This window comes from Phaethon aethereus (assembly GCF_964289735.1).
Source record: "Phaethon aethereus genome assembly, chromosome: 8".
NCBI classification, from domain to species: Eukaryota; Metazoa; Chordata; class Aves; order Phaethontiformes; family Phaethontidae; genus Phaethon; species Phaethon aethereus.
In genome coordinates, this window is record NC_138584.1 from 9,154,898 (window position 1) to 9,174,436 (window position 19,539).

General features: G+C 36.3%; 1 protein-coding gene across 1 annotated transcript in view; it reads left to right on the top strand.

The window, feature by feature from the left end:
• CDC73 (cell division cycle 73) overlaps positions 1-19,539 on the top strand; it is a gene marked incomplete at its 5' end in the record, with an annotated part of 104,056 nt that overhangs the window by 80,861 nt on the left and 3,656 nt on the right. Inside the window, 5 exons of the mRNA XM_082002872.1 lie at positions 5,482-5,539; positions 8,478-8,513; positions 8,893-8,980; positions 15,962-16,123; positions 18,005-18,105. Of these exons, the coding sequence (XP_081858998.1) occupies positions 5,482-5,539; positions 8,478-8,513; positions 8,893-8,980; positions 15,962-16,123; positions 18,005-18,105 (445 nt within the window). The remainder of the gene's footprint in view (positions 1-5,481; positions 5,540-8,477; positions 8,514-8,892; positions 8,981-15,961; positions 16,124-18,004; positions 18,106-19,539) is intronic.

Below are 19,539 nucleotides of genomic sequence, written 5' to 3' on the forward strand. Positions count from 1 at the left end.
TGAAGTCATCCACTGTTTTGGCTGTTTGTTATTCATTGATGTATACAAGATTTGATTTCTAGAAAAAGAATATTCTTTTTAACAATGCGGTTGTTTTAGATTTTGCCATAGTTCTTTAGGCTGGCTTTACTAGAATTTTCAAAGGTTTGATACTTTAAATTGCTTAGGCAATGATAGTATAGTTCTAGTAATTAAAATGAGTTCTTACAGTCTCTTCTGCCCTAAATTGAATAGATAAATTGAAGTCTGTTTTTAAAGATAACTTTACAAGCTTACCATGCACATGTATTTATTTCCTTTCTCATTTGAGGTCTGAGTGTTGTGGTTTTACTACGTTCATCTTTATGAACAGAAGAGTCTTTGGTTGAGTGGTCTTCCATCATGAATGGTGAAGCTGAAAGCTGCTTTATGTTTTCTATGCAAGCAGTTGCTAATACTTCTTGCAGAATCAACTGTTACTTTTTACTTTACTACTTCTGTGTAGGAGTGTGCAAGTTATTCAGTAATTCTTAGATTTGTAGGACATCTTGTACTAATTTAAATGTTATAATGGAACAAGATAGAAAACAAATTTGCTAAATTAAAAAAGCCACAAGATGGCATCAAATTGTCAATTCTATCTGTTTCTCCTAACATTTTTTAAAGGTCAAAATATTACAGACAGAATGGATCTCTACATAGAAACCAGTTGGGATAGTGAATGTGCAAGGAATAGTTTGAGGTTTTTCCTTCCATTATTTGTACCTTGTGAAGCCACAATAAGAAACTTTTAATAGCTTTGTTATACTTCAAGAGAGTAAACTAACTTGGGTATATCAGAAACATGCCTCCAAGAAAAAATTCTACTAATATAACATGTTTTATTGGTTAGAACATGAGGGTTCATTTCCTAAAACGTAGCATGAGTTATGTTCAGGCAATTTCTGATTCCAACTGAGAAATGAATGAAAGTAACTTAACTGTGGATGTTAATGCTTATTTAGACTTAAGAAAAGTACTGCAGAATTGCAAGAAAATGCAGAGTTTTTTCTACAATATAAAAAAATGCTAGTTAGGTCCTGTATCAGATGAATATTGACAATTGGTGATTTTTGCAAATTAACACAAAGAATGACAGATGTATTTTTTTGTTAGATAACTTTTTCCATTAAAATGGGTTGAGGTTGTAATATATTGGAGGACAGACAAGTGTGGTAAGAATCTGTCCAAAACAATTTGCATCTTCATAATATATTGCAACTTGCCTGTTTAATGTGGAAGCAGGGGAGGGAAAATGAATGCACATGTGAAACGAAAGGGGTGAAGTTGTTTACAAAATGTACGAATCTAAGGGACTTTCAGTGACAGACCTAAAACTTCTTGTTATTGTGAACACAGTTTACTCTCACAAAACTAAGCAGAGCACATAGCAGTGTCTGAGGAATGAGAGAAGAAGAGAACACACTGAAAGCTTAATTACCAGGGCGTACAATAATAGAAGTCAGTTGTCCTTCAGGGTGTGGGGTTTTTTTCCCTTGTTTGGCTATAAGTGAGAATCTGGATTTTTTTTTTTTCCACGTGTACTAACCTGTTTTCTATTCATGCGCTGGTTTGCAAACTTGGTATTTTTAGGTGCTTAGGTAGGACAATGATAAATAGCAGAAGGCATACACTAAAATAAAAACACTTATTGAGCGGACATTTTGTAAATGTCTAATATGATAGGAAACATTAGTACTGAAATGGAATAAATTTCACTAAAAAGTATATGCAGTTGTGTATCTGTAAATGATGCAGTGAAATCCATTAAAGTACGAAGCTTTCGGTATCTGTTTTCCTGATGTCATTCTGTGTCAGGCTGTTGCTTCTGAATGGTTAAATGCTTGTATATTTAATGTAAATCGTGAGTAAACTATATATAACCTTCTACGGTAAATGAACAAAACTAAACCAAGTAATATGTTTTTGATGGAAATACAATGCTAAGTGGTCGTCTTAAAGATTTGTATTTTTCAAATTACATGGTTTTGTTCCTAAATTAGTTTCAGCTTATGAATATTCATAATATACTCCTTAACAGTCTCAAACGGCTTATGCATAAGAATTAGGTATGTCATCTTTGAGCAAAACTGTTAAGTGTTCAGAAACTTTGAGCAAATGGATGTTCTTTAAATAGCTAAACAGTGATTTCTGCTGCTTCTGATGCTTCGGGTACAGCTGCGCAAACAAAAGCTCCTCTAAGTGGAGTTTGAATGTGCAGTGTGCAAGTTACTTAAGAGTAACTTTTACATTAAAAACTTCGCATTAGAAGATGTGAGAAGAGTAGGATCTTACTGTGTTCTCACTGAGAAATATGTTACTGCCTTTACAAGAAATTAGAGCATGCAAACTAGAAGTTGCCTCCGAGTAGCTAAAAGGCCATAAATGACCAGCAGCACTTACCTCGTGTGGTTGAACGAACCAACAATGAAGTTTACTCCCTCAATCTAATTTTCTTTTCCTCTGGGAGAAAATCCTCGCTTGCAGTTCTCTGTGGTTATACCTGCCTTCTAAACAGAGCTTGTATGATAAGTTAGTGCATCGTCGTAGGAAAAACTTATCCCTCTATCCGAACGCTTTTGAAAAGCATTGATTTTATATCTAAACTCAACATCTTTTGGTTTCAGGACAGTGTGAAATGTTAGCAAAATTATGCTGCTAATGACTTATTGAAAGCAGGTTTTCTTCTCCACTTGGTCTATCTTGTCAGCCATCACTGCTCGGTACTTTTGTTTCTTCCTCCTCTTGATAGTATACGTTTCTCCTTAGAAACCGTTTAAGAAACGTGGGGTCGAAATATTGATCAGAGCTGCTTTTGCTACATTGTCTGCAGTTTTTGCACAATAGGAGGTGATGATTAGGTCACTGATAATCACGAAGGGGGAAAAGATGTAAATCGGTTACAAAGCTGGATGTTATGCCTTCAGTAGGTGGCAATTGAGCTTCTGTGCTAAGATGCCAGAATATCAGCAGTTCTGAGCTGCGGTTCATCCATGAACTTACCACAGTCTGAGGCAGTGATTTAGCTGTGACCTCCATCACTTATTGATTTGCAGAAATTGTTCTTACAAGTAGAAAGGTCACAGGCATGGAAGTGGTCACCGCCTTTTGTAGCTACTTATTTAAATGAATTTGTTTCCTACCATTAATCAGATATTTTCATCTGATTGTTTTTTTTTTTTTTGTTGTTCTGGGGTTGGTTTTTTTGAGTTGCAGTGTTCTCAAAGCCCTGCCTTTTTGTTTTAGGCTGCTGCACTAAGTTTCCCGCTGATCACTTTAGAGAAGAAAATTCAGAGGAAAGTATGAAAAACTCCCAAATAGATCATTTGCCAATTATTTTGTTAGGCTTGATTCTATATATATTCTTGTGCTTTACGGACATCTTGTCAAAGAGAGAAACCACAAGCACAACTTATATGGAAACCAGAGCAAGGCTTTGATTATAATTTGGTTATAATTCTTTCCAAAGCTGCAGAAAAACTCCGGAGTCTCTGAAGCAGCTCCTGGTTCCTTCCTTCTGCTGCAGCTGCCAAGATCCTGCAGGGTCCATTGAAGATACGGGAGGCACTTAATAAAGTGGAAGGGGGGGTTGAAAAGTTGCATTGCTGATTCTGTAGGGGAGGAAAGAGGAGTGGATGTGTGGGACTGCAGACAGTAATAGTTAAGCATCCAAGCAAAATGAATGGGATTTAGAAACTTGAAACTTAGTGTTGCGGGAGGTGATGTTTCTTTTAGCTTGATGGTTTTTTTTTGTTTTTTTTTTCATTTCATGAAGTGTTTTAGATTTAACAAAATGTTAAGGGAGAATTCTTGCTATTTCTTCAATATGTGTAATTAGTGCCCCACAGGAACAGTCTTTTCACACAGAAAATGACATTTTTTAATAGAAACAGATGTAAAATGTTTTATTTCCACTCCTTGGTGAAAAGAAAGGTGGTGATGTTTCAAATAACTGCTGTTTCTCAGTCACAAGGCTTTTCTCAAAGGTAGCCTTTCCTGATGCTCTTACTTTAGAGTGTGGTATTTTGATTTTTATCAGTTGCTGAGTAATTATTGTGAAAGGACATTGGCAAAAATACCTTTTCTCAGATACTAAAAAAGTAAGTCTTAAAATAACAATTACTGACTCAAGTGCCCTACATAGACGGTGGTATTTTAATAATCAGAAAAGAGTACGGCAAAATTCGAGTTTGATCTGTTTCTTGCAACGGGGGGTTAAATCCTTATACCGAAGATTAATAGGAGGTTGCTGACTGTAAAGTTACAAATGCTGCATGCTGTACCAAATGTCGGCTCCATCCCATTGTAAGCAATCATGGGTGCCTTTGACTAAAGCTCAGGGAAGACGTATTTTGAGTAAATTTGTGGGTTTTTTTAAGGGCTTGTCAAGTGATCTGCTCTTCTATTTGTACTTCACAGTTCTTGAGATAAAAACAGAGCTTTAACTTTCATGGTGAAAAGCTAAAAGCAGCTTCTTTAAGTGTTATTTAAATCATGGAACTTGAGGCTGCTTGCATGTAGTCCCCTGCTCATTAGCTCTTTTATTTTGAATTACAGAACATACTGTTATTTATGCATACAAATGTGATAATGCCATGTTGGAGACCTTTCCAAAAGGTTTTCCCAGGGTGGGATCTCTGACCTTTCTGAGTGTCTCATAGTTGAAGGATGCGCTTCACATAGCTTTTCAATAATTTTGATAAAATTGACATTAAAAGGTTTTCTGTCAGCCTTGCAAATCGAAATGGCTGAAAAATAGAACATTTTTTACAGTGTTAGTAATAATGTTAGTAATATTTGTTTCGTTCGGTGAGGTTTCATGGAAGTTATTGAGAACAGCATTTGTTCTTGCAGAATTTAACGTTGCTTTGGAACCAGATGTGTGACCTCGGTGTTCTCTTACGTGGTGTGTTGACCCTGCAGAGTTAACCAGAAGTAGTAGTGCAGGTCTTTTGTTTGTTACATTAAGGTAATTGGATGAGGCGTGGGCAGAACTAATTACCATGAGTGTGCTATTTCTGGGCACTAAAACTCTTCAAGGCAGGAATGCGTTGCTATTTCTTGGTCGTAGTTTTCCATCCAGAGCATAAGCAGATCTTGTTTTGAAATTACTATAGGCAATTGCTTACATTTACGTTATTAACCCTTGGTGAACGTGATCATAGGTAAAATGAAACATATATAAATATATATAAACATATATAAATAGAAGAAGTTTCTGATTGGCGTTTACTGGTTAAAGTGTAAACCTGTAAAAGTTTATGAGGTTATCTGTCCTCCCCAAGTCTAAAAACAGAATCTGTGAAGAGTTTTGATTATTTTCACTATTTTCTTTCTTCTCTTTAATGGAAACGTATTGCCCTCATTTTCATGATACCCTCTGTAGCTCTGTGTTCATTTAAAAACCCCATGTACCTGACAAGAAGGCCAGCTGTTAATGTTACCTCTTCTGTCTTTCAAAAGGAAGGTGCTTCTGCTCGAAAAACACAAACTCCAGCAGCACAGCCTGTACCACGGCCAGGTAAGGTAGCCTACTATCATTTGGGCTTCTGTTCCAAATAAGTATGAGTTTCAAAGAAGTGCTATTTAAAACTTTAGTTAGCTGAAGAACAAAGTGGGTGTTGTTTATTTGTGGCCTTTAACTGCATATGTATTGGAAATAACACGTAGTTTTTTGCTTAATGTTGTACCACGAGGCTTGGGTTCATTCTCTTCAGTGTGTCACCTGATTAGCCAAGTGGCAGCTCAAGTATAAGAGCTGGTTAATATTCCAAGGACAAACAACCTAAAGAGAAAAGCTGATCTCAGAAAGACATATATTATTACTTCTATTATTAATAATATCAGAAACAAGTCTTTCTCTGAATGTCTTATCATTATTTCCTCACAATTCTTAGCACATAAGGTATTTGTAATAGGGCCAGAATCCTCAACTGGCTTTTTGATTCCCAGTTAGTAGACTTTAGCTACCCAAGTCCATTTTGTATGTCAGATTGAATCTCAAATTGAGATTCCAAGACAGAGTAAGTACTTTGTTTTGTTTTAATGAGAAACCCTTAGAAGGAGTTTTTAAAAGAGTGTAAGAGTGGTGGGAGAAAGTCAGGAGTGAAGGGAGGTATTTAAGAACAAGATGATGGTTATTGTTGTTATGAAGGTATTGGGAAGGGAACATTCTGGGGTTTTTGGAAACAAAGCTACCTTTTAAAATGAGTATACTTTTTCCAGAAGTACTGCTGTGTACTGTATATTCTTGTTGAGACTACTAAATGCATTCAATGTGTGCCTCGCTAATTCCTTGAGATTTATTAGTAGGATTTAATGCTAAGACTTAATATTGTAAAAATTATCCTTCCCCAGAAACCTATTCTGATATTGAATATTCTCAGCATACCAAAATGCTGTTGTGCACAGATTCTTCTGTTTGGTTATTTTGGTACTAGAAAGGTCATGCTGCCTGTCATACTTATCTCACTAGTCCCGTTAAGCATAATAATGCAAATGGAGTTGACAGACAGCAGTATGAAAAGGGTAGAAGTGGCAAGAGCAGAAATGTGACAGTTGTCACAGGTCCCTGCTGCTAGCTGTGACTTTGTGGGCCTTAACTGGCAGAAGTGTATTTTTTGTACATTATGCAGGTTATACTGATACTGCCCTTCTTTAAGGCCAATCTCGTCCATTATCTTGCCTCTATATTGTAAGTTGAAGAGAGAATAGAGGAGAGGTATAGTCTGAAGAAAGCTTCATTTAAAAAAAAAAACAAATCTTTCTGCCTATTCTATGTTATTTTGGGGTTTGGGACTTCTAAAAACATCAGTTGTTCTGTTCTTGGCAGTCAGAGTATTTAAAAGGTGCAGTTTGCAGGAGGATGCTGCTTTGCACTTAAGTACTAGTTGAATTGGACAAACCAGTTGCACAATACTGATTTGAAAAAATATCTGAGAGGTGCTTTTAATGTAAGATTTTTTTTTTACCTTTCTGCAGTACCTACTTTTCTACTAACCTGTTTCAGTACAGCTATCAAATTTCTTACAGATGCTGCCCTCCCCCCTCTGCCCTCCCCCCTCCTCCTCCCCTTCCCCTTTTTTTTTTTTTTTTTTTAGGGCAGCTAATGCCACTCGTATTTCAGGAACTTTTTTACATTAAGGAGCCATCTAGATTTAAAAAAAAAAAAAAAATCATTGGATAGGTAAAGTTCATGTAGTTCAATATAGTGTTGCCAATTATATCTGTGCATTTGACAGTGTCAGGAAAAGATAATTAAGGATATGGTCTCAATATTTCAACAATGGCAACTCTGTGTTGTGAATATTTATACTGTTCTAGGCAGTTCCTGAAACAGTTGGTTGTAAATAAACATGAGCAAGTTGGTGCTATGAAATTGGAAGTCAATTAATGAAATTTGTCATGCATAGTAGCAGTTGAGACTTGACTTAGTCTGCATCAATCTCTCTGCTACTCACCATTTTCTGATTTTGTGAATTAGGGTAAACATGTATGATGACAATTATGAAGCACAACAGTTCTTTCCTTAAGTTAGGATGCGTGAAAACTGAACCATAAAATATTTATTCGGAGGAAGCCAGGTTACTCAGTAATAGCACCAAAGCGAAGAACCATATATGCATTTCCAACTTTGCATTGAAGTATTTCCCATATTGAGGAGGTCACAACTTGAAGACTGAAGTAGAAACGTTTTATTGGAGGGGGGGAGGAATTATTTTATTTGTCTGGCCAGTATTGTTTTGTTGTATGTTTTTGTTTGCTGGTTTGGGTGTTTTTTGTTGTTTTTTGTGTGTGGTGGTGTTGTTGTTGTTGTTGGTTGACTGCTACCATTTCTGTCTGTTGGGGTTTTTTTTTTTCTTGAGTGCTACCATTTATGTCAAGTTTCATTGTTTTGGGCACCCAAAGAGCTCCTATACCTCAAACTGCAATCCAAAATTAACTTGAGTAAGTCTGAAATTCAGATTTTGATTGTTGAAAATTCTATATGTGTTAAGGCTAGCTAAATTCCACAGATATCGTGTACAATAATAACTACTAGTGAAAAGGTGAGAATCTGTAAAGATTCATTTGTTGTGTCTTCCTGTTGGTTCAGCACTATTGAACTTAAGCAGCGCTTTTTCAAGATTGCTGGCAATTTTTGTCAATGCTATAATGCCCCGAACTTTTGAGGAGGATGGAGAGCAATGACTAGTTTCAGTAAAACTAGGAGAGATTAACTCTACTGTCCTAACATTCATTTCAGATGGTCAAAAGGTGTTTGTCTTCTAAATACTGAGACCCAAATTATAGATCCCTTCTTCATCTTTGTGTATTGAATCTCTGAAAATGATCTCATGACTGTAGTGTGACTCTCCTCTGTTCACTCCTGCAACTAAAAAGCATTGAAATGTTGCCTTACAATGACATTTGTTTTTATGTATTAGTCATTCTGCCATATTTTCTGGTTTTTTTCTCAGTTTCTCAAGCAAGGCCACCTCCAAACCAGAAAAAAGGTGAGTCAATTATAGTTACACGATCCTCTTCATTTTTGTGTGAATTGTGCCCACTCTATCTTTTGCTGGAGCCACAAGCAACAACATAAACAAGCAGTGGAATGCAGACAGCATTCTGTTTTGCTAAATATGTGTCCTACCCATATTTAGAGACTCCTGATACAGGGATACGCTTTTATTGGTGAATGAAAACCTTCAGTTTAGGAAAGATTTACTCTAACTTTCCTTGAATATTTTTCCATTATTTTGATCTGTTAAACAAGAGTTTTGTTTTTATGTACAGTTCCTTTAATGAAAAAAAGGGAGGGGGCAGAAAACACCAACCAAAACCACAAAAAACCTCAACAAACAGGCAAATGTAGCTTTATTATCTCTACAGGTTCTCGAACACCCATAATCATTATTCCAGCAGCCACGACCTCTTTAATAACGATGCTTAATGCAAAGGACCTTCTGCAAGATCTGAAGTAAGTAGCTGATTAGAACATACTGTATAAAAAACTGTTTTCAGATATAAAGATATACGAGTACCAAATTAGTAATTAAGTGAGAGGGCGTATCTACTGTCTCATGAGAAGCTAGATTTACAGAGCAGAGTATGAAAGAAATTAACGCCTCTTGAATAGTAGGAATAAAGCAAAAATTTATTTTCAGGGTTTTTGCACAATTGTGACCTGGGGGGCAAATAGGCAGATTGAGAGGAAAGTCTTACAGTACTGTTTCTAATGTCTGTAGTGGTTTTCTTTTGTGTAACGTATATGCACACATAAACGAACCCTCACAGTGGAAGAAGGCTTAGAAGATGAGCAAGGGCAATGTGCTCATGGAGCTCAGAAGGGGTTTTGGGAAATGACCACAGTTAATGTGAAGGAGAAGGGGACTGGAGGGTGGCCTCTGTTTTAGAGAAACAGCTGTGTCAGCTGAGCAGGTCAACTGGTTTTATAAATAAAGAATTTTTTTTCAAGTTCACATACAACGAGAATAAGAATGAAGTATTGTCATTAAGTATTGGTGCAAATTCATTCAGGGAGATCTAATGAGTTGTTAAAATTTGTTTTGCATCACACATCTGGTTCTAAGAGGTAATTCATTATGGCTGAATGCAATCAATACTGCAAATTACTTTCTTCATGGTAAGGTAAAATTCACTATTATGGTAAAAAAAAAAACCAACAAAACCAAAAATGACCACCACCAAAACCCAAAACAAAACCAAGCAAACCAAAACATGTTTCTGCTTGTCCAACAGATCCATGCTATTTAGAGTTGCTTATCTGTTATTACCAGTTAATTTTTCTGAAACAGGCAGTCATTTTCACAGATAAATATACTATTATAGATTGTCCACAATGGTATGCTCAAAAAATGGAGAGCTCTTCTTTCTTCCACCTTCAGAACTTTGCGTGTCCTTTATGAGACTGTACACCGCTTTTCTTCAAAAATAGGCTGTCCTTATTGTGGTGCTACCGCTGTCACTGGAGTTGCCGTAGAGTTATTCAAAACTGTGCTGCGAGATACCAGGTGCCTTCTGATCTCCAGCTCTTTCCAGTTCCTAGATTACTGCCACATATCATCAAAGATCCAGTAAGCATACTGGGCTCTTGGTGCCTCTTCCAAAATATTTAATTGGAGAGAAGGCTGGCTTTTAACATTACAGTTTAATGTGCAAGCAGTTACTGGACTGATACAATTGTGTTGACAGAAAATGTTGCTTGTTTGTGTGGTTTTTCATGTTTAAGAATTTCACAAGTACAAGTCCTGGATTTTACATCGATACAATTTGTGACTTTGTCATATGGAAATGGCTGTAATGGAATAAAGCATACATACAATGTATGTCATGTCTAAGTATATCTGTGCTAGGAGGCTTGCACTATTTTCAGTTCCACTGGGGCAGAGCTACAGTTAACTTCTCAAGACCTGCCCCAAGAGGAGGCTGATAACTGGAGTGCAAAGAACATGATCCAGAAACAAATGAAATTAAGTTTAAGTGATTAAAGGAGGACACTGATGTAGTATGTAAGTATGAAAGACAAAGTGAGGCAGCAAGGTGTGTTATTGAATCAGAAGTGCAATAGCAGAATTCAGAAGAGCAAAATATTAATTTAGCCATGACAGTTCTAGCACTCTTCTAGAAAATGACACCTGGCTTGTATTTTTTTGCGTTGAAATTTGTTGAAGTAGTTTGTTTAGGAATGGCTGCAGGGTTTGCTTTTACTATTCAGGTAGGCAGAGTGTAGACCTAGCCTTGATGTAGAGCGTGATTGATAGGTATGTGATGGCTTTCCAAGGAAAGAAGACGTACCTAATTTCTGCCTTGAAGTCACCACTTCTTTAACTCGTTCCTCACTTACAGCTAAATTTGGCGTTAGAGATTTCAAAGACACGTCATTGCTACACGTTTAGGAATAAAGAAATATTGTCCAGACAGAAAAGGCACACCCAAATTAATATTCCCTCCGTTACCCCTGTTCAGGAAGATGCAGGTAGATTTGAATTTCTTGTCTTTCTAGAGGTAATCAACCTGCTTGTATTAGCCATCCGAGAAGATCAATGATATAGCAGAAGGAGAAGTGACTTTTGGAGCTGGAAGAGTAAGAGTCAATGCAGGGGAGACTGTGAAGAAGTGTAGGAGAACCCTGGGAGAATGAGGCCCCCGGGATTGTTAGGGTACGGAAACTGCGATACATGTGGCTGTTTACAGGGCAACTTTTTCTTCCATGCTCGATAGCTGAGGCAGCACACTTCTGTGAAGTGTCTGATTATAAGGAATGAGTGTGGTATCATTGGCAGATATTTTAGGTGGGTTGGTGTAAACAGGACAGTCTTCATCCGGTAGTATTGTGGGCATTAAATGCAATTGTCAAGGAATGGAAGAAAGTTATTAATTACACCAACATTTTTAGTAACCCATATCATATTTTACTCATATGATGGCTAAAATGAAATATATATTGTGACAGACAGTAATTTACTGGTTAAAGGTATTTTCTTTTTAAGATATCTGATTTGTCTGTTGCATATGTTTGTTGTAACTCAGATTTTGTAGGGGGACATTTCTATGTATAATTGTAATATATGCAATTCACGTGCTGTATAATATGCAAATATTCTTGATAACCTTTTTTTGAAAGGTTATTTTTCTAAGGAGCCCAGTACAAGATAAAAATGAGGAGTTTCTAAGATATTAAAAAGATATAAATTAATTTAAAATCAGAATGGCAATACTTTATATTGTGAAGCTTCTTAAAAATATTTCATCTAATACACTGTATTATTCTTCACTGTCTGAATACAACACTGGTTATCATAATTATTGTGTAAAATCTGGCTTTCCAGACTAAGTATTTTAGAATATCTAAGTTAGGCTTTTCAGAAGCAATGCTGCTGCATTACTTGGAACAAAAGCGAGGCAGGAATTATATCAGGCAGATGTAAATGATTAGATGATGATTGTATTTTTATTATGGTGGTGCTTTTACTCATGATATGTTTCACCATTTGTGGCCAGGAAACTCACTGAGATTCATCCATCTTTGATATTGAGCAAACTGTCTGAAAGGTTTAGGGATGATGTATTAATACAAAAAAACCCAAAAAGAAAACAGAGAAACAAAAAAAGCTTTGTTCTCCTGCAAAAATAGGTGTATGAAGCTTTTGATACTGTAATCTAAGAAAAATATTGAGGGGCTTGTAAAAATAAGCCTCCATTTCTTAGCACAATCGAACGTATGTTACTGTTTCTGTCCGGCACTGGAGTTGCCTTTTTCTCTGCTCGTGCCTGTGTCAGTTTGCCTGGGTTGGGGCCAGAAAGCGCTGACCTGACCTCACTGGCAGTGTGTTAAAGTTAAGGCTAGCAACTGGCGTGAGTGCAGAGCCCAGGCACGAGCAGCTCTGGCAGCTCAGGGGTAGTATCTTACCGATTACCTCCCATAACTTGATCTTGTCCAGTCGCTTGCCTGTTACTTAGGAAAGGGACCCGCTGCCTTTGTAAAGTGAGAGGATGTACCAGTTTTTATGTGCATGATGATTTTGGCAATTAACGGCAAGAGAATTGAGTGCTATTAATTTCCTAGCAGGGGTATCAAAACAGATTCTAAGTAGATATGGAATTTCTTTTTTTAATAGTGAACAGTAATCTGGAGAAACAACAAAAAAATGCCAGCTCCTACACAGTCATGTTTCAGAACATGTTTCTAGTGTGTTGGATGATTAAAAAGATGTCAAGTACAAATGTATAGTTAAGCCACCAGCTATAGTATTGTGGCAAATAATTCCTGAGAAGATGTTTTTTTTTCCTGTTTCTTTAATACTCAGATTTCTTAAACTTGTCTTTTTATGGCCAGGTAGTGATGGAGTAAGCCATGATTATATTTATAATCATACAGTAATTTCTGTTAGCTCTCAATTCTTGAGCGCATGGCTTTTGTTATAGTTACTGAATGAATGGTTCCCGGAAATGCAAGCATGTATTTTCTAAACTTTCTGTAAGCTATCATTTATTCCTATACTCGTGTGTGTACGTATATGTAAGCATCTTCTTCAACACTTTCTTTATGATAGTCATCTTCTCTGCTGTTCCATGTGAATCTGCTCATTGCTATTTTTTTTCTTCAGAAAATTCAGATAACAAGGTATTTTATATTCAGTCCTGGAGAAATGCATTCAACAATATTTGGATATTTACAGTAAATAAAACTGAAGCTATTGTGTAGAAGATACATAAATGAGGTGGTGCCTTAATGGCTGTAACACAGTTTCTAGCTGACTGTTAAATGAAGAGAAACTGTCAATAAACTAATGTTGAAATTAATTCTTAAACACAGAAACGTTTAAAGCTAGAAGTAGAATTGAGAATGCCTGTTTCAGCCAAATTTGAGGTGTCGCAGCTATGGTGGTGAAGTTGGTAGACGCAGAATAGTGCTCCTGCTTCCTCGTGCCCATGTCGGTCTGATTCGGCAGCGGCAGCTTGGTTTCCTGTTTCCATTTAAAATGGGTTTGCTTCCTCACATTTACAAATTAAAACTGTGACATTTTAGATTGCTGTGCATATGAATATCTGATTATCACTGTAATGTATGTATGGTTGTGTGGTTTTTATTTATATATTCTGTATGAGGTTGTTCCTGTTCAGTGCATGGAACATGTAATGAAGAACAAAATTGTTCTTATGCTGTCCACCATTTTAGGTGATCCTGGCTTTTCATATAGACCTTGTCACTTGGGTAAAAGGTGTTTGGGGAGGAGGAGGGTGTAATTCTAAAGTCCTTTTTAAAAAAATAATTTTTATTTCCATCGTTCTGGCCGAGATGCCTTAGTTCTGATGGGTGAGTAGAGGCTCATGAATGGTTTACTTAAAAGCTTGAGAAGATCAAGCAGATCCTCATTTTAAGTTATAAAATACAGTTTCCTATCAGTATTGGCAAAGCCAACCCTGTAACATGTTGGCAGGACAGGCCGTTAGGTATGCTTGTGATTAAAGTTGCACCTCACCTTTCAGTTTTTAAATTATCAACTTGAGTAGGAAGATTTAATTCTGATGTCACATTTGGTAGCTTTTTCCAAAGTAAAACTTTGTTGAGCGCTTCTCTGTGTGGTAGCTGAAATATATGTAAATATTCACTGTTTTCTAATCACTTCAATTATTGGTGAAATGACTCTCTTAATTTTTTTTTTTAATAATATTCTAGGTGACCTAAATGTACTTTTCCCCAGTGTAACCTCTATAGCTTTTTTGTCTGTTTTTAGACTGGTGCTGTTTTGCATGTACTAGACAGATAAGAATAATTTAATTTGTAGTTTATCACTGAACATCTGTAATGCTTTTTTCTGTACTTGCAATACTAGTCAACTTTAATGCACAATTCAGTCATTTGCATGTTTGTTTTTTTTATTTTCCAGCGCAGTTGTATGCTTTTGGAGGCAATTCAGATTTGTTGTGACTTTCTGTTTTCAAACACTGTTAAATCATGAGGAGTATAAGGCGGCTTCATCTGTGTGTTTACATTAGAAAAGTAAAATATTCTTGCTTGAAGGTTTATTGACAATTTCCACATGCTGCCATAAAGCATGATATATTTTTCCCCAAAATGCCATTTTCCCATTGGATATGTCACCAAAAACTGGTGTTTTTGAGTTGACTTAATAATGAATGTGCCTTATATTTAATTTTCCATTCCTTCTTTCTATTTTTCCAGCAGTAGGAAGTCCAGTCTACTTGTTTAAGCATTTCCAAATTGGTTTTTAGTGTTCAAATAGAAATGGTGCAAAGAACTTACACAAAAAATGTAGTAAACTTTTAAAAAGCACCGGCTGTACCACAATGAAAAGAAATCTTACCTGTTATGTAGAGTGTTTTTCAAATATTCTTCAAATGTGGCACCAATAACTGATCACTTTTGCTGTTGAGTGAAACATAGTGTTTCTTTTTATCAGAAGTTTTGGAAATGAAATGTCAGCGGCAGACGGTGTTAGTGCCGCCGAGTGGTTCTGAATAGAATATTATGAGCTCTGCTCTTTTGCTGGCCTGGTGGGTGATATTGGTCACATCAGCTTACCTTTCTGTGACATAGTTTTGGTTCTATAAAATGCATGATTTTGTTATTTTTCCTTTTGACAAAATCCACTGAGATTCATCAGTAAAAAGGCTGATACTCTTATATTTATGATGCCAATTTTGAGAACTCTTCTGTGTATTTTATTTTATTATCGCCACAAAGAGACTCCTGAAATGGGATTGCTTTTTTTTTTTTAAGTTGGGGTGCTGAAAAATAAAAGATGTGTAATTCATTTGGGGGCTGTCAGAGATTACATAAGACATGATATCACATGATTCTTATTTTCCAAGCACTTAATCTATCAGAGAAATTACTTGGGGAAAAAAAGTGCAGAATTGTAACTAAATGAATCATTGATAATGTAAAATCACCATCATCCAAAAAAAAAAAAAACCTCACTCAAAAACCTTTTTGACCAAAAATCAAGCTTTCCTGGGAAAACATAATTCTGATGCCTCCAAGAGCAAGAGCTCTGAAATTTGCTCCAGGAAGCAATTGTTTCTTAGTGCCCAAGCTTCCCCATGTTGCCCTTGATCACTAAAAAGAATGAGTTATAGCCATTTAGCAGGTTGTGATCTGGCTCCTCTTCTACAAATGTATTGAGTGAGGTTGGCAAGGAGTGCCATGAATGTGTTAAAACAGCTCAGCCTGTGGTTTTGAGGGGCAGAGGACCTTTTAGTACGACTGTTTTTATCATAAAGGCTTATGACGTATTCTTCTTCTATTTTTTGCTGTTCTGTATGAGTAGTGATGGAGGCTTGGCATAGTGAAAATGAGATGATTTGAGCGCCTGTTGCAAATAATGCAAAGTTCTGATAAAGTTGTTACTTTTCCTGCTGATTACATCAAATAAATTGCTTTTGTCTACTGAATGTTTCTTTGTTCCCCAAGGTTTGTACCATCAGATGAAAAGAAGAAACAAGGCTGTCAACGAGAGAATGAAACTCTAATACAGAGAAGGAAGGACCAGATGCAGCCTGGGGGAACTACAGTCAGCGTTACTGTACCTTATCGCGTAGTAGACCAACCTCTGAAACTTATGCCACAAGACTGGTAAAATAGATTTCCCCTTTACAAAATTTCTTAATTGGGAGAATGCAGAATTTGGAGGGGACCAGTAAAATTCTGCTGAATTCACTACGAAGTTAAGATATGGATAAAAGGATGGATTTGATTGCTAGCTGTATAGGAGTCATTTTTTCAGGTGAAAATAGTACGACACTGATCTTCTTAACATAAGCTTTTTAATAAATTGCAAAACTCTACAGTTTAACAATGACCAGCACAACTATTTTTATTAGGTTTGCCTGAAATGTTCCAGAAATTTGAATAGGAATATTCGTATGAGTTTTCCGGTTCATGATACTGTAGTGTGCAAATCACTGAAACATGACCTGAGAGAAAAATCCTCCTTTCTTGTCTGCTTTCTGAATGAGAGTCTATTGGGAAGATAAGTTTGCAGGCCTTCAGCATCTGACATTCTAACTTTTTTAACAGTTAAAGAAAGAAAGCAAACACATCAGATGGTAAAGACTGAACTGTGGTTGTGGTATTGAATCGCACTCATTGAATGGGATTCAGTGGTAAAAGCTTACTTCTGAAGGGGAAGCCCCAGCTGGGGAAAGGGGAATCATAGATAGCTTTTACTTTTAAGAAAAAGGTGGAAACAGATTGTTTTTTCTGTAGCCCATTCTTCAATGCTCTGAAAACATATTTCTCACTGAGCAGCAACGTTCTGGAGAAACATCTTTTTGTTACTTGATGTAATGAATTAGGCAACATTTTTACTTCTTCCTCACAAGTGTGAATATTTTAGACAAGTGCAATGACATTTTTGGTGGTTTTGTAACATACGAAGTAGATTTTAATGGAGAGGAATACTTTGAAAAGGTTCTGTTCCTAAAGTAATTGTTCTCTGTATTGAGAACTTGAACTAATCAAAATCTGTGGTTTTGAAATTCTAAATATCAAATAGCACTTAAAATATTTAATGATCAACCTTAAAGAACCATCTAAAATGGTGCCTATAGTGGTTCTGACCAAAGAGATGAAGTGGTGTGGGTCTTTTAGCTTGTTTTTATTCAAGAGAGAATCAGATATTAATATATAGAAATTAACATGTTGCCACATTTTTTTTCCTGTGAGTCATTACAAAACCTGCAACAACGTTTTAAATGCCAAAGCTTTAGTCTGTCTTTTAAAAGAAGAAAACAAAAAAAAATCCATCTTGATTATTCTTTTCCATTTGGCATGTGGGAGCCGTTATGATGAATTAAATTTGGGAGTTAGATTAGGGAGGTAATTATTTGTTGTTGTAAGTAGGAGCCATGGTTGGATGATGTCAATGTTCAAGAAGAATATAGACCATATGCGGGAGGACGTTTGCTTTAAAATTTTTTTTTTTATTTTATTAATGTAAAAGCTTCATCTTGATCACAAACTTATTTTCTTAGACCACAGGTAATGGTTACATACCCCTACAATAAATGATGCGCTTTGCAACTGAAGGCAGAAATTTAGCAGCTATTCTAATAAATTTTTAGAACAGAAGTTAACGGTAATCAGAATAAAGGCTTTTAAATTGACACATCACAGTTTACAGTGTTATTCATAGAAGATTATCTCTAAAATGTTGGAGCGCTTTTTAAAAGCAAAGTAATAATAACCAGAAATAAACACAGTTTGACTTCTTACAAATGTACCATGAGAAGCCGAGCTGTGTTCTGCAAAGGGACGGAGCTAGAAGCCCAGAAAAGTCACGTGAATTTTTTTTGCTTGACAAAGAAAGAGCAGTTGTGCTGGAGGTGTAGTGAAACGTGCTATATAGCTGTTACTAAAATAAGAAACTATGCTTAGGTATATTGTCTGTTTAAGAAAACATGCAATTGAAATAGTCAGGGCTATCGACATGTTCCTCTCTCTCTGTGTTTGTAGGGATCGTGTGGTGGCAGTGTTTGTACAGGGTCCTGCTTGGCAGTTCAAAGGCTGGCCTTGGCTCTTGCCTGACGGATCACCTGTTGATATCTTTGCAAAAAGTAAGGGGTTTATTATTTTGTTTTTAAGTGTTTTGTGGTTTGTTGTTCTCTTTGGGGTTTTTTGTGGGGTGTTTCTGCCTATGGCAAAGTACTGCCAAGGACTACCAAAGTGCTGTTCGACTCAGGCAGTTGAGAAGACCGGCACTTGAGTCTTCGCAGATGGCAAATATTAATGTGCCCTCTGCAATTCTTCTGTTCTGACCTGTGGAAGCAGAAATCTTCTCAGAGCTGTCGTCTTTAGAAGAGGTGCAGAAATAGCTAGTGTATAAACTTACTTTCAAAGCTGCTGAAAAAAAAAGTGAAAAGACAATGGGTATTAACACTTCATAGATAACAGGTTTACAGACTGTCTTCAGATTTTATTACTACTTTGAACAGAGGATTAATCACCTAGTATTTCACTAAGAAAGCTTTGCAAATACGATGTGGTGTCTGATAAACTTGAAAATTTAGTAAGATAAAAATACTTGTATCTTACAAGCTCATAGGGTGTGAGCTGGATGTTACCACTGTATAGATCTGAACAGCTTTTTTGAGTTATCACAGTTATGCCCAGTGTGCTTTGAGACAGACTGCGCTTTTCTTGGACGGTTCACTCTTCTGACTGTAAGATGTGCAATAATATCTAAAGAAACTGTCAGCTTCTGCTCTGTGTTGCTTCAGCATGAAGCTGCCTTAGAAAATAGACCTTTTTATCATGTCCAGTGGTTTCTGAGCTACAAATTAAAAAAAAAAAAACCAAACCCAAAACAAACCAAAAAACACCTTAGTTCAGTCTGTCATCTTCCAGTCAGTGTGCTGAGGAAACAAGTTTGATCAGGTTTTATGTGTGCACGTATTTGGTACGTGAAGTAGAAGCTGGAAGGACAATGCTAGTTTGGTAAGGAGCAAAAAAAAGGAAACAGTTGGGCAGAAGGCTAAGGATGTATCTGTGAACAAGAAAATAAAATGAATTGCTTAAGGGGGGATTGAGAATGAACAATGATATAGCAAAAGAGCCTGAAAGTCAGTGTGAAAGAAAAATACATCACAGGAGAGAGTTTAACAAAAGAGACTAATGAAAGAAGACAATAACACTTCAAAATGAAGATATAAATAGAAATTGTGAAAAGTAAAACCAAGAAAAATGTTCTTAACTAAGGTCTAGCCAGTAGTTGCATGCTAGTTCCTATTAATGCTAACATTATGTATATATAAATGTATAGAGGGCCATAGGAGTTGTTATGACATGCTTTGACATTTTTGAAGTCTTCCCTGTGCCAAAAGATCAAAATCATAGCCTGCGTAGTTCAGTCTGAAGGTGTACAAATTCTTGCATTTTTAAGTGAGAAAAGGGTATCTATTCTTACTTGACTTGTAAAGATATATTGAAATGGGCCTTTTTAATTTTAGAAATGCATTCTGTTGTTTCAGTGTGAGGTATTTTAGAAGTAT